This window comes from Pelobates fuscus, chromosome 7, assembly GCF_036172605.1.
Source record: "Pelobates fuscus isolate aPelFus1 chromosome 7, aPelFus1.pri, whole genome shotgun sequence".
Lineage (NCBI taxonomy): Eukaryota > Metazoa > Chordata > Amphibia > Anura > Pelobatidae > Pelobates > Pelobates fuscus.
This window is the reverse complement of record NC_086323.1, coordinates 94,849,541-94,874,165: the sequence shown is the minus strand read 5'-3', so window position 1 is coordinate 94,874,165 and position 24,625 is coordinate 94,849,541. Positions and strand designations below refer to the sequence as shown.

The following is a 24,625-nucleotide window of genomic DNA, read 5'->3' as shown; positions in this document are numbered from 1 at the left end:
AGTCTAAAATTGTTGAGTTCTGTAGCCAATCTATAATGTTTCCATTCTTGCCGTTTAAAATATTGGGCACACCATATTACCCAGATCTATGATAAAGTGGGGTACAGCAGTGCCCTGTACTGTAGGTTTAGGGCTCAGAGTCATGACAGTTGCAGTCCGGGGGATCTTGATGACAGGAATCCAATAATCCTTCCTACATTTACTTTAAAGGAACACTCTAATATATGATATAAATATATTTATAAAGTTAGAGTGTTCCTCTGCTTGTTTAGATTTTTAGACTGCGATGATAAAGTGAAAAAAAAAAAGAAAAAAAAAGAATTAAACCTCATCTTTTAGTCAGCACTGCCCTTATCCTGCTGGGGCCTCTGCTCCAGCGCTCTCAATTCTTAGAGAACCATTGAGGTTCTCAGGTGCTTGTTTGTCAATCATAATTCTCAGCCAATCAGATGCTTCCCACAGAGAACTACTCAATACAATACCTTAGCATTATTTTTATCCTAACCTCTTCTTTAAACCTAATTTTACCCTAACCTCACTCCTTTGTGTTTTCATTCCCGCAATGCTATTAGCCATGTTGTAATTTAAAAGTCGCTGCTTGAGTAGGACTTTTTAAATCTGAACTAATAATAAAACCACAAGGTTGCCATGGGCATTAAGTGTGACAGCAAGCAGCCATCCTGGTTGAAAAAGATTTTGTATCAATTTATGTTGTTCTCAAATAGTTTGAAATTTATTTAAATATTGATTTAGCCCTGCAATATATTAACTCTACATCAATAAGATTAATGATTATTACAAATTAGATAATTTATATGTAAAACAGTATTAGCATCTTAGTTTTGTTAAGAATCACACATTAAATCAATCTGCAATTTTTGTAGTTAAAGTGAAATGCACATGGGACTGTCAGGAAAAAAAAAAAAGATGATTATTCTGTGTTTTATAGTTAAATGTATGGTAATGCCACTACTGGCAAAATTTTACCTAAAACGCTAATCTTTAGGACGACCTTATTATTATTTTTTTCTGGAAAGTCATGATGGAGGATGAGCAGATTCAGCATCGGATGGACCTCTATAACACAAAACACGAGGTTCTCAACCAGGAGGAGCTGAATGAAATAGCTCCAAGACGCAAAATTGCAAAACCTTCAAGATGGAATAGATTAAGAAGTCGTTTCAGGTGAGATTGACAAAATCTAGAAAGAATAGAGAAAGATCAAGATCCTACAGGACACTAGCCAGGGTCCAGTTTTCGGCTTCCCTGTACACTCTTGTTATAGGGAATGGAAATAGGGCCAAGCTTAGTCTTCATGGTTTCCAGGGCCCCTGTTTAACCCTGGGTCCATAGGCAGGTCTTATATTAATTCCTTCTATGAATAAGTGTGAAGAGGCAGGCGCCACCAGTGTATAGACTGCATCTTCCAGAGATGAACATTGTATCCACTATATTTTCCAGGACACATATCACTAATAAATGTTGAAGGACATCACATGAAAAGTGTTACCCTGTGGTGTCTGGAGGTCAGAAACTGCTGTATGAAAAAAGCAATTAGTTAGCGAGGGACCTTTCCTTTCCCCTTCCCTTTCCCCTTCCCTTTCCTTTTCCCTTTCCCAGCATGCTATGTATAAATTGAAAAGGGGGAAATGCTATTTTTCAAAAACCCCTAAAATCTGGACATGGGGGGTACTGTTGTACTCATGAGACATTGCTAAATACAAATATGTGTATTTTATTGCTGTAAAAGCTAACAGTATTATGACATTCCCAGTTAAAATGCCTTGCATTTTTTTTTAGATTTTATTCATATAAAATAGTTTCATATATAAATATTAGATTTGAAATGAAATCCCTGTTTTTCCTGGATAAAATGATATATAATAAGTGTGGGTGCACCTAATATAAAAGAGGTAAGTTATGATTGAACAGACATATAGTCAAATTCCAGATTTTGTTTTGATTTTGCCTCTGTCATTGAGGAGTTAAACTGAAAATAATCCCTTGGTTTGTCATGTGTCAATATTTTAAAATTAACACAATCCTTTTTTTCGTATTTGACAAAGTAAAAATTGAATTAACACATTTGTACATTTTTTTTCAAAAAAGATGTTCCAAGGCAACTGCTAGATCTTTTCTCCTCCGTTACGTTCCAGTCCTAAAATGGCTCCCACGGTACCCAGCCAAGGAATGGATATTGGGGGACCTCATCTCTGGTATAAGTGTTGGCATAGTGCAGTTACCCCAAGGTATTGTGTTTCGATATCAATATTCGATATTAGTGTTGCAACATACTGTGTGGATACAGAGAAAATGTTATATTAAACAATTCACATCTTAATCATTCATAAAATAAGCTATTTATTTTGCTTTTTGCTACTAAGGGGCTAATAAAGGGCAGACGTATTGAAACTACTAAAAATTTAGTAGTTATGCAGTGCTGGATTAAAAGCCTATTGAGCAGTAGATTGATTCCCTGTATATCTAGAAGTCTGGATAATTGTTATAATTAAGAGGATGCTTTTAAATACCAATTTATGTTTATTTCTTTTCCAGGTCTGGCTTATGCGCTCCTAGCTGGCTTACCCCCGGTTTTTGGCCTGTACACATCATTCTATCCTGTGTTTATATACTTCCTTCTTGGAACTTCTAGACATATATCTGTAGGTGAGACCTGTCTGGAGAGCATATTGGGACAATAAGATGCGTCTGTCCCATGAAATATGGCTTATGTATTATCAGGTTCCCATTTGAAGAAATTCTCAAACTAAAAATGTGCCATTTTTATTCACTAAAGTGAGAATTCAAAGTAAATTTAAAAATTAAGGCCAAAATAGCTGAATTGGAAAAATTCTTCCAAAATAGCTACCTTGGTATAAAATATGAAACTCACTTAGAATTCACTTTGAATTCTCCCTATAGTGAATAACCCTGAATTTTCCAAATGTTTTTAATATTTACTATATAATTTCTTATCTGCTGCAGAGAAATATGTTATCAGCACCACTATATGTCATTTTTGGCATTTATTATTTTTATGTATATGTCCACCTCCTCAGTGGTTTCGGTATAACTATAAATATCCAAAGGAAAAATGCATCAGCGGTGAATAGAGCCAACAGCCAGAAGGTGAGAACACCAGGCTGTCAGAACAGGTAAGAAAGGGTCAACAAACAATCGACATCAAGGAGCAGGTCAATTAACTGCTATGAACAGCCTGCTCACCATTATTTTGGGGAAAGTGCCTAGAATTCCGCTTCAATTGCTTGGATTAGGTCAAGGTAAGTGTTTTTTTTTCAGGCATTGGCAATACCAATTTGGACTGTAACTGCAATTCGATCACTCCACTATTAACATCTACAAAAATGTATCAGGGGAAATAAACACAAGGTGGCTACAAGTGAAGTTTGTAGAATTCTGGCATTTTCAATGTAAAGCTAATTTGGTTTCAGTGTACGCAGTGCCAGCATCAGCCATTATTAATAGTAACTCAATATGTATCCACTCACTGACTAACAAGTCAACATGATTATCTATCTATCTATCTATCTATCTATCTATCTATCATCTATCTATCTATCTATCTATCTATCTATCTATCTGCCTGCCTGTCTATGCAGTGCAAGTGTCAGCCTTTATTAATAGTAACTCATTATGTATACACTCTGATTGTAACAAGTCAACATGATCATCTATCTATCTATCTATCTGTCTGTCTGTCTGTCTGTCTGTCTATGCAGTGCCAGTGTCAGCCATTATTAATAGTAACTCACACATTTAACTCTCTTCTTCGCCCTGCTGTTCCTCCTCCACCTACTGACCACCTCAGACTTTGCAACTCACTTCACTGACAAGATCTCTACAATCAGAGAAGAGATCTCTCATCTTTCTTCTTCCCCTTACACTACTTCCCCTAACTTCACTCCCTCTGCTGTTCTATGTTCATTCGCACCCGCTACATTGGAAGAGGTTTCTGCTCTGCTCCAGTCCTCCCGCCCCACCACCTGCTCCCTAGATCCAATTCCCTTGCATCTCATCCGTACTCTGTCTTCTTCTCTTTCTCCACCTCTCACTAAAATTCTCAATCTCTCTCTCTCCTCTGGTATATTTCCATCGCCCTTCAAACATGCAACTGTAACCCCAATTCTAAAGAAGCCCAATCTTGACCCTAACTCCCCATCCAACTATCGTCCTATCTTGCTACTGCCTTTTGCATCCAAGATCCTTGAAAACATTGTGTATGCGAGATTGACAGACTTCCTCGAGTCCAACTCTCTGCTAGACCCGCTTCAGTCTGGTTTCCGCGCTAAGCACTCTGTGGAAACGGCACTGACCAAAGTATCCAATGATCTACTCGCTGCAAAATCTCGTGGTCACTACTCTATCCTAATTCTCCTTGACCTGTCTGCGGCTTTTTACACTGTTGATCATCAACAGCTTCTTCTCATCCTCCGCAATATCGGTCTACAAGATATTGCTCTCTCCTGGTTCTCCTCCTACCTCTCCCAGCGCTCTTTCAGTGTTTCTTTCTCTGGCTCTGCTTCTTCTCCCCAACTCCTCTCTGTTGGTGTCCCCCAAGGTTCAGTCCTTGGTCCCCTACTGTTCTCCATCTATACTGCCTCCCTTGGTAAACTCATTAGTTCCTTTGGCTTCCAATATCATTTCTATGAGGATGACACGCAAATCTACCAGTCCTCTCCTGATCTCTCCCCATCCCTCTTGACTAGTGTCTCTGACTGCGCTCTATAAATATCATAATAATAATAATAATAATAATAATTATGTATCCACTCACTGACTAACAAATCAAAATGATTATCTATCTATCTATCTATCTATCTATCTATCTGTCTGTCTGTCTACCTGCCTGTCTATGCAGTGCAAGTGTCAGCCATTATTAATAGTAACTCATTATGTATCCACTCACTGACTAACAAGTCAACATGATTATCTATCTATCTATCTATCTATCTATCTGTCTGTCTGTCTGTCTGTCTATGCAGTGCAAGTGTCAGCCATTATTAATAGTAACTCATTAAGTATCCACTCACTGATTGTAACAAGTCAACATGATCATCTATCTATCTATCTATCTATCTATCTGTCTGTCTGTCTGTCTGTCTATGCAGTGCAAGTGTCAGTTATTATTATTATTAGTAACTCATTATGTTTCCACTGACTGTAACAAGTCAATCTCCTGATTGTCGTGGAATTATAAAGTTAATGGACACTAATGGGAAAAACCATCTGGGTGTCTGTTTAGTTGTTTTTTTTTTTTTTTGTTTTTTTTAAATAACTTGATCTCTGCTGTGATAAATAATCATTACATCTAAAGATCTCCCTATTTACTATACTACGTATGTTTTTTTTCTTCTTCTTGTCATTTCCAGGTACATTTGCTGTGGTGTGTGTTATGATAGGTAGTGTTACAGAGTCTCTGGCTCCCAATGAGAACTTCATGCATGCACTGAATTCCACGGCTGTCGATGCAGCAGCTAGGGATCACAGGAGGGTGGAATTGGCTATAGCACTTGCATTCTTAGTGGGCCTTTTTCAGGTATGACATATTACATTATGTCACAAAATGATAACAAACCATTCCATTGCCTGGGGATTATGAGATCTATGCTATTCACTTGCATACATCCCATATGTATGGTTCTGCTATGATAGAGATTGGTGCAATGCAGTGTTACTGGTGGTCTTATTGATGGGATCAGTGATGTAAATGGTGACACCAATCACTCCTTCTCTGCTATCTCAAGCATTGCATGATAAACCACTAACATGCAATGTCATGTCTATCACTTTTAGTAAGCACTACTGAGAAACAAACAACAAGACTGCAGGCATGTATGCCACCAATGGTGGTCATTTCTATGAGGAGGTATGGTGAATAAATTAAAACTCACCAGCATCTTTTGAACCCACAGTTCAGTTTCTTTCTTGGGGAATTAAGCAAACGTAATGTGAAACTGGTCATCAAAAATGTAAAGATTAACCGTTTCCAGAAAAAGCCAATAAAGAACACAATTACAACTTTAACATTAAGCTTCATTAGGCTAAAGCTGTTTTAGTGACTATAGTGTCCCTTTAAGGTTTGATGGTAAATTTTGGCCAGAACTATCTCAATTTGCAATACTGTCCTGTAGAACCTATCAGAAAAAAAAACAAGTATCTCTCACTGTAACAAATTGTTTTGGAATCTAGATGAACAAAAAATATAGACTAACACTCTGACTTTTATATATACTCTGTTTTCTATCAGATAGCCTTGGGTCTGATACAGTTTGGATTTGTTGTCACATATCTCTCTGACCCCGTCATCAGTGGATACACCACCGCCTCTGCTGTGCATGTTCTTGTGTCCCAACTGAAGTATCTTTTTGGCATTAGATTGAGTCAGAAAACCCAACCATTTTCCTTAATTCATGTAAGTAATAAAGTGTTTTATTGGCTGAAAACAAGCTTTCCTATAATTAAGTCTGAATAGTTTTATTGTGGTATCCCTGAATTATACAGTGCCTTGCAAAAGTATTCACCCCCCCCCCCTTGACTTTTTACCTATTTTGTTACATTACAGCCTTAAGTTCAATATTTTATTAATCTGAATTTTATGTGATGGATCAGAACACAATAGTCTAAGTTGGTGAAGTGAAATGAGAAAAATATATACATAAAACTATATTTTAGAAATAAAAAAAACAGAAAATTCTCATGTGCGTATGTATTCACCCCCTTTGTTATGAAGCCCATAAAAAGCTCTGGTGCAATCAATTACCTTAAGAAGTCACATAATTAGTGAAATGATGTCCACCTGTGTGCAATCTAAGTGTCACAAGATTTGTCATTTCATATACACACATCTGTCATTACATATACACACCCCAGAGGATGCAACACCTAAGCAAGAGGCACCACTAACCAAACACTGCCATGAAGACCAAGGAACTCTCCAAACAAGTAAGGGACAATGTTTTTGAGAAGTACAAGTCATGGTTAGGTTATACAAAAATATTCAAATCTTTGATGATCCCCAGGAGCACCATCAAATCTATCATAACCAAATGGAAAGAACATGGCACAACAGCAAACCTGCCAAGAGACGGCCGCCCACAAAACCTCATGGACCGGGCAAGGAGAGCATTAATCAGAGAGGCAGCACAGAGACCTAAGGTAACCCTGGAGGAGCTACCGAGTTCCACAGCAGAGACTGGAGTATCTGTACATAGGACGACAATAAGCCATACACTCCACAGAGTTGCCAGAAGAAAGCCATTACTTTCAGCAAAAAACAAAATGGCACGTTTTGAGTTTGCGAAAAGGCATGTGGGAGACTCCCAAAATGTATGGAGGAAGGTGCTCTGGTCTGATGAGACTAAAATTGAACTTTTTGGCCATCAAAGAAAAGCTATGTCTGGCACAAACCCAACACATAACATCACCCAAAGAACACCATCCCCACAGTGAAACATGGTGGTGGCAGCATCATGCTGTGGTATGTTTTTCAGCAGCCGGGACTGGGAAACTGCTCGGAGTTAAGGGAAAGGTGGATGGTGCTAAATACAGGGATATTCTTGAGGAAAAACCTGTACCACTCTGTGCGTGATTTGAGGCTAGGACAGATGTTCACCTTCCAGCAGGAGAATGACCCCAAACACACTGCTAAAGCAACACTTGAGTGGTTTAAGGGGAAACATGTAAATGTGTTGGAATGGCCTAGTCAAAGCCCAGACCTCAATCCAATAGAAAATCTGTGGTCAGACTTAAAGATTGCTGTTCACAAGCGCAAACCATCCAACTTGAAGGAGCTGGAGCAGTTTTGTAAGGAGGAATGGGCAAAAATCACAGTGGTAAGACGTGGCAAGCTCATAGAGACTTATCCAAAGTGACTTGGAGCTGTGATTGCCGCAAAAGGTGGCTCTACAAAGTATTGACTTTAAGGGGGTGAATAGTTATGCACATTGACTTTTTCTGTTATTTTGTCCTATTTGTTGTTTGCTTCACAATGAGAAAAAAAAAAAAACATCTTCAAAGTTGTGGGCATGTTCTGTAAATTAAATGATGCAAATCCTCAAACAATCCATGTTAATTCCAGGTTGTGAGGCAACAAAACACAAAAAATGCCAAGGGGGGTGAATACTTTTGCAAGGCACTGTATGCATGATTTCTTGAGCCAACTAATCAGTCATATTGTTTTATCACAATTTCTTCTTGGTGGTGACCAGGGTGGAAATGGATACCCAGCATGAGAAACTATGATGTTCTTGCGAAATGCAAAAAGTGCAGGCAAGTTTGAAAATCAAAAAACTGGTAATGACAACATTTTGGCAGAGTAGCAAATATGGTCTTCCACCATACTTGACTTACTGTGCCCCACCTCTTATTTATTACAAAGTATCAAAGTATAGCAAAACCAGTGTGGGAATTGCAAGATGTCTTATAAAATTCAAAAATGACAATAGAAAATACTTAGATAACATGGACAACAAGCACACACAAAAAGATTCAAGCTGTAAATTAAAGGGAAACTCCAGTGACAGGAAAACTGATCCCGCCCGCCGGCTGGGAAGACCTAACGCACATGCACGCATGCGCATTAGAGCTCCCCATAGGAAAGCATTGAAAATGTTTTTCAATGCTTTCCTATGGGGAATTGAGCAACGCTGGAGGTCCTCACACAGCGTGAGGACGTCCAGCGACGCTCTAGCACAGAACATCTGTGCTAGAGATACGGAAGTGCCCTCTAGTGGCTGTCTAGTAGACAGCCACTAGAGGTGGAGTTAACCCTGCAAGGTAATTATTGCAGTTTATAAAAACTGCAATAATTACAGTTGCAGGGTTAAGGGTAGTGAGAAAAAATGGATATAAATATCAGGGAAAACGCTGTCTGGACCTATAAAAACCTATAAAAATTAATAAGACATAGTGAAGACTGTTACATATATAAAATAACAGACACTTTCTTGAGTGCACTCACAAGATGTAGGAAGGAAAATCGCTCTGAAATAGCCACCACCTACTCCTGTAGGGGGGTCACACTGAGGATATGCTGGATCTTGTAGATAAGGGTAGTGGGAGTTGGCACCCAGACCACTCCAATGGGCAGAAGTGGTCTAGGTGCCTAGAATGTCCCTTTAAGTGGGGTCTTCTATACTAATCATTTTCCAGCTGCAAAATGCGTCGGCTCATATCTAAATCTTAAAACAATAGATTTCGGTCATAACATTTTTTTTTAACAAATAACTTGACTACTTTCTGTACGTTTTGTGAACAATCCTTTGCTTATATGTGACATCTGACTAATGTTTTCCATATGAGAGATACAAAACCATTCTTGCAAACCTGGAACATTTTGCCTTTTTATTATGGCCTCTTCTTTTTATTGATAATGTCATAATAAGATGTTCATTAACATGAACCTATATATCTGTTCTGTAAAAAGAATAATGTTCTTAACCTGTGTGCATTTTATCTTCAGACCATAATAAATCTCTGCTCCAAAATGACGCAGACAAACATTGGTACACTCGTTACCAGTATTGTTGCCATCACGGTTCTTCTGCTGATGAAATATTTAAATGAACTTCTGTCTGGATGGCTTTTCATTCCAATTCCTATCGAGTTGATAATGGTAAGGAGACCAGTCTTGTTTAAACAAGCTGTAGACATATTGTGTGCAGCAAAATTCAGTGTTCAAAAACTCTGGCTACCACAGTGGGTACACATGGAGTGCATTGGGTGCTGTGCTTAAATACACTTCCAATATCTATTCCACACTACTACCTTCATCGACTAGGCTGCTACTGCGGCTGTGCGCGGTGGATGATGTAGGCAGACAGTGGTGTATTCTGGTTGTGTGCTGGCCTAGGCATGACAAAACTCATGCACCCCACCACCCCTTCTAAATTTCACTTCCTGTTAAAAACCAACACGCTCTTTGCCTGACAGACACACGTCTTCACTGATGCATACACTGACATACACTCACAGATACACAGTCATTGTCACATACACTCTTTAACCAACACACACTTTCACTGAAACATACACACTCACAGACATACACACTCACTCACTCATTCACAGTTACACTCACTCACAGTTACACACACTCACACTCACTGACAGACACACACACTCACATTCACCAACAGACACACATACACACTAACTGACAGACACGAATTCACTGACAAGACACACATGCACACTCACTGACAGATACACATATACACTAAATGAAAGACACACACTCACTGACAGATACACATACACACTCACTGTCAAGACACATATACACTCACCACGCATACACACACTGACAGACACACACTTTAAGTGACAAATATACACACTCTTTGACAGACACACATACACTCTCACTAACAGACACACACACACTAACAGACACTCTCACTAACAGACACACTAACACACTCACCAGATACACTAACACACACCAACAGAGACACACACACTAACACACTCAGTAACAGACACACGCTCTCACTAACAGACATGCAAACACACTCACCAACACACACACTCTCACTAACAGACACAGACACACTTACACAGTCACCAACAGACACACTAACACACTCACCAACAGACACAGACACACTAACACACTCACTAACAGACAGACACACACACTAACACTCTCACTAACAGACACATACACACTAGAAATTTGTTTTAAAACTTCAAGACACCTAGCCTCCTACCTTTGCTGGAGTGCTGGTTTTGATTCTCTATTTCCCTGGGGTCCAGTGGGGATCCTTTAACTGTCGGATGGACAGGTGTGCGGTCAATTTAGGCGGTGAGGGAGCTCTGTTCCTCCTGCTCAGCTCCCTCGTGTGCCTCTCAGTGATGCCGGGCTGGAGTGACATCATATTCCGGCTTCAACATCATTGAGGGGCACACGAGGGAGCTGAGCAGGTAGAGCTCAGGGGAGAGTGCTCCCTTGCCGCCTGCCTCCTGCATTAGGTAGATGCCAGCCTCTGGGGGGCCTAGGGTAGCCAGCCGGACAAAAGGCTTACAAGGCATTTGCCAGGGTGTTTGGGGCGGCTTTTTTTGCCGCCCCCTGAAAGTGCCACCCAAGCAAAATGCCTTGTCAGCCTCGCCCTACATGCAGCGCTGGATGTAGGTGTATGTAGGATGCCAAGATCTGCACTCCAGATATATCATGAAGTTAATCAATGTTTTTGTTGTTTGGAAAATGTAATGTGGGTTCTATGTGAGTGAGTGCTGGGTATGATGTATGAATATGCTACATGGATTAGAACTTTGTCATGGATCCTATATGGTTGTAGTGTAGGTGCTGACCAGCCACAGCATTAAAACCACTTGCCTAATATGTTGTAGGTCTCCCTTATGCATGGTATTCACAAGACCTCGGAACCTGCTCTGTGTTATATGCCACCAAGACATTAGCAGCATATCATTTAAGTCCTGCAAGTTGTGAGGTGAGCTTCCATGGATCAGATTTGTTGTTCCAGCATATCCCACAGATGCTCAATTGGATAAAGATCTGGGGAATTTGAAGGCCAAGGCAACACCTTGATCATGTTCCTCAAACCATTCCAGAACAATTTTTGCAATGTGGCACATTATCCTGCTGAAAGAGGCCACTGTCATCAGGAAACACCATTGGCATGACGGGGTGTACATGGTCTGCAACAATCTCTATGTAGGTCAAACTAACATCCAAATGCCAGGACCCAAGATTTCCCAGCAGAACCTTGCCCTGAGCATAACACTGCCTCCGCCAGCCAGCCTACATTCCCATAGTGTATCCTGCTTCTGTCTCTTACCCAGGTAGACAACACGCACCTAGCCATTCATCAGATCTAAAAGAAAACATGATTCATCAGACAAGGCCTCCTTCTTCCATTGCTTCATGGTCCAAATTATGATGTATTTCCATCATGCCAGTATTAAGCTTTACAGCAATCTGAGCTACAGTTGTTCAGTTAATTGGACCAGATCGGCTAGCCTTTTCTCCCCACGCGCATCAATGAACCTTGGGCATCGATGACTCTGATTCCAGATCACTGGTTGTCCTTCCTTTTAGGACTGGTTGTCCTTCCTACCACTTTTGGTAGGTACTGACTACTCTTTACCAGGAACAGCCAACAAGACTTGCTGTTTTCTGACCCAGTAGATATCACTATTTGGCTCGTCAAAATCACTCAGATCTTTTCGCTTGCAGATTTTTCCTGCATCCAATACATGAAATTTAAGAACTGGCTGTTTACTTGCAGCCTAATATATCCCACCGCTTGACATGTGCCATTGTAAAAAATATAATTAATGTTATTACCTTCCCCTATCAGTGGTTTTAATGTTGTGGCTGATCAGTGAACACACAATGTAAATGCCATCTTTAATATACGTGTCCTGTGGATTCTTTACCTATATAGTTCTCGTATGGGTGTTCTACTTGTTATGGATGCTATGTTCTATATAGAAATGTTGTGCCATTTAAATGTTGTGCAATATTAAATATAATATTGAAAATACAGGAATGTTGTGCAATATTAAATATAATATTGGTGTCATATGTGTTTTGTATAAGTAATGGGTCTTGTGTTGGGGTGGTATGTGATGTTAGTGAATAGTGGGCAGAATTTGGGTGTCATGAAGCACAGTACTGCTGGTGTTGGATACTATAAACGGAATAAATCTTAATATGGTTTATAGACGACTATCTATATTGATATTATCTATGATTTAATTAATGATTATAATATAGCTATACTAACAATTGTTAGGATTTAGGATGGATGGAGTTAGAATGGAGATATCTACAAAGTAATACTAACTATGCTGTATAGTATAAAGCTGACAAACTATACAGATCAAATAACAATGCTACTCTGTTGTGAAATATGTGTTGACTGTCATAGCTACCTTAAGGTTTAATAGTATTATTAATAAAAGCAGTAAAATATATTTCTATAAACTGTGTAGAGGTAAACTCTTTTTAAGGGTGATACCATATTTTTTTCTAGGGCACTTCAAATGACCATCAAGGTTATATGACAGCTCATTTTTGGCTCTAGACTAGGCATAGGCAACCTTCGGCACTCCAGATGTTTTAGACTACACCTCCCATGATGCTTTGCCAGCACTATGGGTGTCAGAGCATTATGGAGGATGTAGTCCAAAACATCTGGAGTGCCAAAGGTTGCCTATCGCTGCTCTAGACCATGTTTGCTGAGCTGGGATCTTACTCTTGGCTTGAAAAAAGAACAATTATGCATAATATATATGTTGATATAGATATCTTTGCATTCTTTTAAAGCTCATTGTTTCTACTGGAATTTCATATGGTGTTGGACTCTATGAAAAATATGAGATTGAGCCTGTTGGCGATATACCTGTTGGGTAAGTTTTATAGATCCAGGAAACTGTTAAAATAGTTCAAAGTCTATAATACATTTATTTATAAGTTATTAAATAATGAATTTTATAGTATGGAGACAGGAGTACTAAATAATGTTAAGGTCATTGGTGTCATTTTTTTTATTTATTCCCCAGCCTACAAGTACCAATGCTGCCAAACTTCAGTCACTTCAGTGATATCGTTGGGAATGCATTTGCAATTGCTGTGGTGGGATACGCTATAACCATATCATTAGGAAAAGTGTTTGCATCTAAACATGGCTACAAAGTGGACAGCAACCAGGTGGGCAGACCAATGTTCTTACTGAAAAGTCAGTAAGAAAGCTTTATCTTGAGTGTATTTTGGTACACATGGAGTGCATTGGGTGCTGTGCTTAAATACACTTCCAATATCTATTCCCCACTACTACCTTCATCGACTAGGCTGCTACTGCGACTGTGCACGGTGGATGATGTAGGCAGTGGTGTATTCTGGTTGTGTGCTGGGCTAGGCATGACAAAACTCATGCACCCCACCACCCCTTCTAAATTTCACTTCCTGTTAAAAACCAACATGCTCTTTGCCTGACAGACACACGTCTTCACTGATACATACACTGACATACACTCACAGATACACAGTCATTGTCACACACACTGTTTAACCAACACACACTTTCACTGAAACATACACACTCACAGACATACACACTCACTCACAGTTACACACACTCACTGACAGACACACACACTCCCATTCACCGACAGACACACACACTAACTGACAGACACACACACTAACTGACAGACACACATTCACAGACAAGACACACATGCACACAAACTGACAGACACACATGTACACTAAATGAAAGACACACACTCACTGACAGATACACATACACACTCACTGACAAGACACATACACACTCACTGACAGACGCACACTCACCACACATTCACACACTGACAGACACACACTTTAAGTGACAAATATACACACTCTTTGACAGACACACATACACTCTCACTAACAGACACAGACACACAAACACACTCACCAACAGACACACACACACTAACAGACACACGCACTCTCACTAACAGACACACTAACACACCCACCAGATACACTAACACACACACCAACAGACACACACACTAACACACTCACTAACAGACATGCGCTCTCACTAACAGACACGCAAACACTCACCAACAGCCACACACACTCTCACTAACAGACACAGACACACTTACACACTCACCAACAGACACACTAACACACTCACCAACAGCCACACACACACTAACACACTCACTAACAGACACGTGCTCTCACCAACAGACATGCAAACACACTCACCAACAGACATACACACTCTCACTAACAGACACAGACACACTTACACACTCACCAACAGACACACTAACACACTCACCAACAGACACAGACACGCTAACACACTCACCAACAGACACACACACACTAACACTCTCACTAATAGACACATACACACTAGCAATTTTTTTTAAACTTCAAGACACCTAGCCTCCTACCTAAGAAAGCTTTATCTTGAGTGTATTTTCAAACAGTGAAACAATTTAGACAAAAATACCCAATTCTTAAAAACATAGATGTCTGATAAAAGTCCTTTGTTTTTTGAATAATTTTTATTTCAGGAGCTGATTGCCATTGGTTTCAGTAATTTTATTGGAAGCTTCTTTCAATCTTTCGCCATCAGCGCCTCTGTCTCCAGGTCCCTTCTCCAGGAGAGCACCGGTGGCAACAGCCAGGTCTGTTCCTATGTATAATATTTGGTATACAAACAGCAAGGCATGTAGCAGAACCAAATAAGGGTTCCACCTACCCATGTCTCCATACTATAATGTCTATCCAACGTGTGAGTACATTTTAACTGCTACCCATTCTGCAGGAAGATTATTCTATGTATTCGCAACTCTTTAAAGGAACACAATAGAGTTACGAATACTATAATGCTGGAGTGGCTGTTTAGACTCTCAGACCACTTCAGATTGCAGTGAAAATGTAGTTAATTTACCTTTTCTCAATCTTGATGATCTCAGCCAATCCAATTTGGAGGCTATTGCGCAAGCAAAATGCCACACTGCACCAATCAGAATCTTTTTATAGAGCTGTCTTAAATCATTGCATCTCTATGGGGAGCATACAGCGCTTCCATGCATAGGGTGGAGACGCTGAACATAGGTGCTGCACACTGTGCAGCACTGAAATAGGAAACACCTCTAGTGGCCATCTGAGTGACAGCCACTGGAGGTATCCCTAGGGAGAAATATAAACAATGCCTTTTCTCTGAAAACCTATAGGGATAGGTTATAGACACCAGATCCACTACATTAAAGGGACACTATAGTGTTAGGAATACAAAGCTGTATTCCTAACACTATAGTGTAACCACCCACGGCAATCAAAGTGTTAAATAACCCTTTAACCACCTTATTTCAGCACAATTGTCCCTCAGCACTGGCTTATTTTTCCGCCTCCTCCAATATCATTGCAAGGTGGAACCTAATGCACAAGAGCTGCGCACACATTAAGCCTTCCCTAAAGGAAAGTATTGAATGAATGTTTTCCTTTGAGGGATTTGAAGAAGTTGGACGTCCTCATGCAAAGCGTGAGGATGTCCAATGTTTTTTAATGTTAAACTCCACGGATATGTTTTCCTGGCACTGGAGAGTCCCTTTAAGGGGATATGGACACTGCATCCATATCACTTAAATGGGATGTCTATAGTGTCCTTTTAAGCTGTAGTGGTTATGGTGACTATGATGTCACGTTAAGTGAAGAAATCCCATAACAAAATCATGGTATAGGTTGTTTTAGTCAATTGTAATGTAAAATACAGTATTTTGGCAACTAACATGGTACAGTAAGATAAAGACATGTAGATATATAAATTGATAGGTAGAAAGACAGACAGACACATGGATTCAGCCACAACCACTGAGGTGGAAGTCATCCATGAAAGTTTTGATCATTTCTGACTTACATGAACTGGTGGTTTCAAATATTGCAGAAGTGTGATGCTTTCCAGACTGTTAAAACGAGGTTCATTGAGATAAATAATAATAACATCCATAACCCCAAGGCCAGAGCTACGCAACCATCGGCACTGCAGATGTTACGGACTGCATCTAAGATACTCTTATAGCCATTATGCTGGAAAACCACCAGAATAGATGTGGTCCACAACATCGGGAGTACCAAATGTTGCCTACCCCTGCCTTATGATATACCTATGTATCATTCATGATAATATACTATGATATACTATTATTATTATAATAAGAGTTAAATAAAGGATTTCCATTCATTCTTGCTTTGGAATCCTGTCTATGTGCAGGTTGCAAGTGCCATAGCTTCATGTGTCATCTTTGTGATCATCCTACGTGCAGGAGAACTTTTTGAAGACTTACCAAAGGTATGGTTCAGTTAGAAAGATAGCTGATAACTATATTATAAGAATACATATTTTTAAGATGAATCGATAATATTTTACTCATGAAAAAGAGAAAAAAACAATATGAAAGTTGAAATCATAAAATGTATTTTTCAAATTGAGTTTTACAAATATTTTATTATGTATGATATCAGAGTTTGGCAATTTTAGAATGGAAAAAAATAAACTAACATTGCAGTAAATTATTTATTTAGTTGCAGGCCATATAATTATTTTACTATTCACTTTATTTATTTGTAGGCAATATTAGCTTCAATTGTTGTTGTCAACTTGAAGGGAATGTTCAAACAATTCTCTGAAGTCAGAGTACTATGGAAGACAAATAAAATCGATCTGGTAAGATATCATTCATTGATTTCCTAGAGCCCAGTTTACTGACATCCTATGCAGCAAGTAGTGTGCAGGTAAAGTAATGCCAAAAATAAATAAAAAAGAGTTCTGTACAAAACACCAACACAAGTTGCTATGTAATACATTTGGATCAGATTTCACAGGTGGAAAAAAAGTAAATTAATGGTGCAAATACTACACACAGTGAGACTATGCATAGTCTCGCTAGCTCTAATGGATCTTTAATGTATTACATAGTTACATAGCTGAAAAGAGACTTGCATCCATCAAGTTCAGCCTTCCTCACATTTGTTTTTTGCTGTTGATACAAAAGTAGGCAAAAAAAAACCCAGTTTGAAGCACTTCCAATTTTGCAACAAACTAGGAAAAAAATTCCTTCTTAAACCCAGAATGGCAGTCAGATTATTCCTTGGATCAAGAATCTATTCTGTTTTTGCAAGTATGCATCTAGTTGCTTTTTGAACATCTGTATGGACTCTGATAAAACCACTTCTTCAGGCAGAGAATTCCACATCCTTATTGTTCTTACAACCTTTTCTTTGCCTTAGACGAAATCTTCTTTCTTCCAGTCTAAACGCATGACCTCGTGTCCTATGTAAAGTCCGGTTTGTGAATAGATTTCCACACAATGGTTTGTATTGGCCCTGGATATATTTGTACATAGTGATGAGAGATTATTATTATTAATATTATTATTATTATTATTACTGGTATTTATATAGAGCTAGCATATTCCTTAGCGCTTTACAATATTATCAAAGGGGGAGATTTAACAATAAATGAGACAATTACAAAAACTTACAGGAAACATAGGTTTAAGAGTGTCCTGCTCAAACGAGCTTACAGTCTATAGGAGGAGGGGCGTAAAACACAACAGGACAGGAAGTAGAAATCTGTGGAAAGGTGGATTGAAGCAGAGCTGGAGGAGAGAATAGAGTCCTGCCCTTTAGGAGAGAGCAAGGGACAGGTAACGGAGGTAGAGGTTACTCTGGGAGGCCATAAGCGTTCCTAAAGAGATGGGTTTTGAGGAACTTTTGAAATGATTGAAGACTAGGGGAGAGCTTGATGGTCGTAGGCAGGCTATTCCAAAAGAAAGTAGCCACCTGCAAGAAGTCCTGCAAGCGTGAGTTGGCCGTACATGTGCGAGCAGCGGACAGGAGAAGGTCATGGGCAGAGCGGAGAGACTGAGAAGGGGCATACCTCCGGATCAGTGAAGAGATATAGGAGGGGCTAGAATTAGTAGGTGCTTTATAGGTGTGGATTAGTACCTTGAATTGACTCCTATAGTATACAGGAAGCCAATGTAAGGACTGACAGAGGGGAGAGGTGTGAGAGGAGCAACAGGAGAGGAAAATCAGTCTAGCTGCAGCATTCATTACAGACTGTAGCAGGGCAATACGACTTGTGGGAAGACCTATTAGGAGCCGGTTACAATAATCCATGTGAGAGATTACTAGAGCATGGACAAGCTCCTTAGTAGCATCTTGCTTAAGTAAGGGGCCAATGCGGGCTATGTTTTTCAAATGGAATCTACAGGATTTGTCAACATCCTGGATGTGAGGCCAGAATCAAGTATGATGCCAAGACAGCACGCTTGCAAGGATGGACTTGAAGGATACCACTAACTTGAAGGGAGAGCTAAAGAGGAGGATCAGTATTAGGTGGAGGAAAGACAAGTAGCTCAGTTTTAGAGAGATTAAGTTTCAGAAAGCGGGAGGACATCCAGTCAGAGATGGAAGAAAGGAAAGCAGTGACATGTTGCAGAACGGCAGGGGAGAGGTCCAGGGAGGAGAGATATATCTGGGTGTCATCAGCGTACAGGTGGTAGGGGAATCCAAATGAGGTAATGAGTTTGCCAAGATAGGCAGTATAAAGAGAAAATAGAAGGGGACCAAGGACAGAACCTTGGGGGACTCCAACTGAGACAGGACGAAGGGGAGGACGTATCATTAGAAAAGGAGACACTGAATGAGCATTGGGAGAGATAAGAAGAAAACCACAAGAGGACAGAGACACAGAGAACGAGTGATTGAAGAGTTTGAAGAAGGAGAGCATGATCAACAGTGTCAAAGGCAGCAGAGAAGTCAAGAAGAATTAGAATGGAGTAGTGCCCTTTGGATTTAGCTGTGATAAGGTCGTTAGTGACTTTAATAAGAGCAGTCTCAGTAGAGTGGAGGGGGGCGGAAGCCAGACTTAAGAGGGTCAAGTAGAGAGATGGAACTGAGTAAACAAGTCAGACAGGTAAAGACCAGTCTTTCCAGAAGCTTTAAAGAAAAAGGGAGCAGGGATATGAGACAATAGCTAGAAGTGGAGGACGGGTCAAGAGATTGTTTTTTAAGATGGGTACTACAGAAGCATGTTTAAGGGCAGCAGGTACAACACCAGAAGAGACAGAGCAGTTGAAGATGTGTGTTAAGGAAGGCACAAGACAAGAAGAGAGAGATCTGATAAGGTGAGACGGGACAGGATCAAGTGGGCAAGTGGTGGGGTGAATGGAATGGAGAAGCGCAGTCACTTCTTGTATAGTAACCTGGGAGAAAGTCTGAAGGGTAGGAAATGCATGATCCAGGTGTGGTTGAGGAATAGAAGGGCAAGGTGGTTCTTTCTTCAGCTGTTCAATCTTGTCGGTAAAGTAGCATGCAAAGCTATCAGCTGTAAGTTTAGTTTGGGGGATGGCAACAGCAGGGCAAAGTAGGGTGTTAAAGGTATTAAAAAAAAAACCACCTGGGATTGCAGGAGCATGAGCTAATGAGGGTGAAAAGTATGACTGTTTGGCAAGGGCAAGGGCTGAGTTGTATGAACGCAACATAAATTTGTAGTAGAGCAAGTCCGACTGGGTGCGTGACTTCCTAGAGGTAGCGAGTTGATTTAGTGTGCCACTATTGGGGGCGTGTTCTCTTCAAGGTGCATGTTTGGAGCAGGTTATATGTTTGGAGGTAGTGTTATATAAGAAGATAGCCAGTGAGGGACAGGAGAAAGTAGGGATGGATAGAAGTTGGGAATCAATATTAGCTGATAGCATCTGGAGGTCAATATAATTCAGATTTCTTCTTAGTTGAGGCGGGTTAGGTTAAGGATGATGGGGTAAGGGGCTATTGAGAGCAAATGATAAGAGGTGGTGATCTGAGAGAGGAAATGGAGTGTTGCAGGGATAGAGGTTGTACATTCATGAGAAAAAATAAGATCAAGGGTATTGCCAACTACATGGGTGGGGGACTTAGCCCACTGTGATAGACTAAGGGAGGAGGCAATGTTAGCAGAGATAGGCTTAAAAAGCGAACTGAATGAATTTTAAATTGACCGTCTCCTGTCCCTGTAACCAGCCTGCCATAATGGGATAAATACCCAACTTATCATAGTGCATTGACAGGCAATGACTGTTTGGAAGGAGCAGTTATCACTAACTAAGTACACATTCCATCTGCACATTCTAAATTCCATGACAATAGAGGTAATGTAAAAGACAATGCCCAATGCTTCCTTCCACAAAACTTTTTTTCCCCAGATCATGGCAGTAAAAAAAATAGTTTAGTTTCTCTCATTTCCTCCATGACTTGCATGGTTACAAATACAAATATTGGTGACATTTTCTTTTCCTTTATAGCTTGTGTGGACAGTGACTTTCATTGCAACAATTCTCTTAAATATGGACATTGGCTTGATTGTCTCTATTGGCTTCTCACTACTTACCATTGTTATCAGAACTCAGCTGTAAGTAATTACTTTGTATTCTTCATGGGGAACCCTCAGCATGTTAATTTGCATTAGGATATTGAGGAGACTCTCATTAATTCCAACACAATTTCACAATTATTATAGGAAAGGTAAAATGATGAGGCTATTTTAACCTCTTAACCCCTTAAGGACACATGACATGTCTGACACGTCATGATTCCATTTTATTCCAGAATTTTGGTCCTTAAGGGGTTAAGGACACATGACGTGTGACATGTCATTATTCCCTTTTATTTGGTTCTTAAGGGGTTAAAGTGTGAGTCATCATCAAGGCTGGGAACTCTATCTAAGTTATTCACAAAAGAGTGAATGATAGGGAATTCAAACAGAATTTTGGGCACAAAAGCCAAATCAGTAAAATACTGAAAGTCAGTTATGGTTTCAGTTTAGTTATTTTATCGTTAAATTGAAAAATCGTTTAGAATCTCCAAGGATTCACACTTCACAGAGAATCACCCTGCCCTGGATTTTACCAGAGATTCTGGGCTTTAACACTCAGTTATCATCATTTGGGACCACACAAAGGCGTATGATATACACCACTGTGTAACAAAATATAATTAGGTGTTTTTAATGAGCATTAGAGGTGTTCATGAGGGGAAGTGGTCGTAATTAATCAGATTATGATAACATGTTGTCATTCTACCATTCCTAGATTTTTATGAAATGCAATTATGCTTGTTTTTCTTTCTAATTGTAGGTCAAACTATTCAGTCCTTGGTAAAATAGATGACTTGAGTATATACAGAGATGTTACACATTATCACAAGGTAACACATAGATGGATAGATGTCATAGACAACAATGTATTAATATTTAAACTATTTTTTGGTGAACTGTTTATAAAAATTATGGATTAGAGAGATTTAGCAGACATAGACAGTCAGTTCTGCAAACTATTAATTACCGGTATATGCGTACATTAATGATGTACAGATATATGATGATATACAGATATATGCAGTATCTCCCCAAAGTGAGTACACTCCTCACATGTTTGTAAATATTTTATTATATCTTTTCATGTGACAACACTGAAGAAATTACACTGTGCTACAATGTAAAGTAGTAAGTGTACAGCCGGTATAACAGTGTACATTTTCTATCCCCTTAAAATAATGCAACACACAGCCATTAATGTCTAAAGCGTTGGCAACAAAAGTGAGTACATGTCAGGGTACCTGAGGTCTCTACCTCCGAGAGAGGTATAGACTTAGTCGTTCATCCATCCGGACGGCCTGATTTCCCTCTTTCTCGCGGTCCATCCGGTCATGCAAAGCCGGCCGCGAGGGAGTGAATCCCTTTTATAGCATGACGCCCGGAAGTCGACGTCAGGACGTCAACCCGGAACGACCTGTCACTCAATTGGTTCAGGACCAATCAGGACTCGTCGGAGGTGTGTCTACTTATCTGAACAGGGCATTTAACAGTGCTTCTTTCATTAGCTCATTGCCCTGTCGTGGTTCTAGCTTGTTCTAGTCACTCAGTGCTCGTGTTTTCTAGTTATCCCTTTTGGTTTTGACTCGGCTTGTTTGCTCTTCTCTGCTTATCTCTGTTACCCTTGATTCGGCTTGTCTACCGCTTACCTGTCTTCTGTTACCCTCGACCTCGGCTTGTCTTTGACCATTCTCTACTGTACTACTTACGTTAGTCCGGCCATTCTAAGGTCCGGTATACGTATCTGGCTACTGTTTGTACTCTGCGTGTTGGATCCCTGTCCCGATCCTGACATTACGACAGGGCCAATGGATCCTGCAAGTACAAACAGTCAGCTTGGTTCTCCTGATCCTAGGTTTGAAGCCATGGATCACAGAATGGATCAGATGGCGCTAGCGCTACAGGCGTTATTATCTCGTGCCAATAATCCACCAGAGGAGTTACGTACTACTCCTATCTCTCCTGTAGGTTCAGGCCTAGAGGTAGCCACAGTAGGTGCTTCTTCTCACATTACCCCACGTTATGGTGGTGCTCCTGAGAAGTGTCGTGGGTTTTTAAACCAAATTAGTATCCACTTTGAATTGCAACCTCGCTCCTATCCTACGGATAGGGCAAAGGTGGGATTTATTATCACCTTACTCATTGAGAAGGCTCTGAGATGGGCCAATCCACTATGGGAGAACGATAACCCGTTAGTATATAACTATAACGCATTTGAAGAACTTTTGACCCTCCAGGTAGAAAGGTTAATGCAGCCAGATTACTGTTACGCCTGAGACAGGAGAACCGAACACTTGTGGATTATGCACTAGAGTTCAGGTTTCTGGCGTCAGAGGTCAAGTGGAATGAGCAGGCGTATATTTTTGAATGGGCTATCAGATGTAATCCTTGACGAGGTTGCTACTAGAGAACTTCCTGAGAATTTAGAGGATTTAATTTCGTTCATTTCTCGTATAGATGAACGTTTAAGAGAGAGACAGAACACTCGAGAGAGGAACCGGAGACCTTCCTTTAGGTTAGCTCCCGCATTTCTAAGTCCTGACTCCACGGTCTCATTGCTCCCTGAACCTATGCAGATAGGCTATACCCGCCTCTCTGAGGAGGAGAGACAGTACAGGAGAAGGGAGGGGTTATGTATGTACTGTGGAGCCAGAGGTCATTTACTCTCTAACTGTCCTAACCGCCCGGGAAACGCTCGCACCTAAGTTTCTCTAGAGGACAGGCCTTGGGTGTTTCTATTTTGTCCTCTACTTCTAATTATAAAGATCACAGGCTTCTGCTACCAGTTTCCTTAACCTGGGAGAAGGAAGTAGTAAAGGCTATGGCCTTGATAGATTCCGGAGCTGCTGAGAATTTTATCAACCAAGCCTTTGCCACTAGACACAATATCCCATCCCAGTTAAGGGAGACACCCTTGGCCGTTGAGGCCATAGATGGTAGACCATTACTGGACCCCGTTATCTTTCGTGAGACCATACCCATTAACTTAAATGTTGGTATCCTACACGTGGAGAATTTATCTCTTATGCTCATTTCGTCCCCTTCTGTTCCCATAGTTCTGGGGTATCCATGGTTGAAGAAACATAACCCTATTATCGATTGGGAGTTAGGGGAGATACTCTCGTGGGGTCAGAGCTGCCAGGAGAGGTGTTTACGCAAGGTTTCTCCATTGGCTAATATTATTACACCAGCTAGTTCTACTTAGTCCACAGAGAAACAGATACCGTCCCTGTACCAAGACTTAAAGGCAGTATTCGACAAGAAGAATGCCGATTCATTACCTCCACACAGGTCATTTGATTGTAAAATTAAGCTTCTACCTGGTACTATGCCCCCGAGGGGTAATGTATATCCTTTATCTGTTCAGGAGAACTCTGTTCTAGAGGAATATATTCGTGAGAATTTAGAGAAAGGATTCATTAGGAGGTCTTCTTCTCCTGCCGGGGCTGGGTTTTTTTTCGTTAAAAAGAAGGATGGCACGCTGAGGCCTTGTATTGATTACCGAGGTTTGAATAAAATAACTATCAGAAATGCCTATCCTATCCCATTGATTACCGAGTTGTTTGATCGTCTTAAGGGCTCCAAAATCTTCACCAAATTAGATCTCAGAGGGGCATATAATTTGGTGAGAATCCAGCATGGACACGAGTGGATGACGGCGTTCAATACTCGGTATGGCCATTATGAATACACAGTTATGCCATTTG

The 24,625-nt window shown here is 40.2% G+C and overlaps 1 protein-coding gene across 1 annotated transcript in view; it reads left to right on the top strand.

Moving 5' to 3' along the window:
• Positions 1-1,042: 1,042 nt before the first annotated feature.
• The window catches only part of SLC26A6 (solute carrier family 26 member 6), a 48,564-nt gene continuing 24,981 nt past the window's right edge, over positions 1,043-24,625 (top strand). Inside the window, exons 1-13 of the mRNA XM_063428088.1 lie at positions 1,043-1,185; positions 2,110-2,249; positions 2,557-2,667; positions 5,391-5,557; positions 6,269-6,433; positions 9,482-9,634; positions 13,313-13,395; positions 13,549-13,696; positions 15,076-15,189; positions 16,779-16,856; positions 17,136-17,231; positions 20,851-20,957; positions 21,682-21,751. Coding sequence (XP_063284158.1) covers positions 1,043-1,185; positions 2,110-2,249; positions 2,557-2,667; positions 5,391-5,557; positions 6,269-6,433; positions 9,482-9,634; positions 13,313-13,395; positions 13,549-13,696; positions 15,076-15,189; positions 16,779-16,856; positions 17,136-17,231; positions 20,851-20,957; positions 21,682-21,751 — 1,575 coding nt within the window. The remainder of the gene's footprint in view (positions 1,186-2,109; positions 2,250-2,556; positions 2,668-5,390; positions 5,558-6,268; positions 6,434-9,481; positions 9,635-13,312; positions 13,396-13,548; positions 13,697-15,075; positions 15,190-16,778; positions 16,857-17,135; positions 17,232-20,850; positions 20,958-21,681; positions 21,752-24,625) is intronic.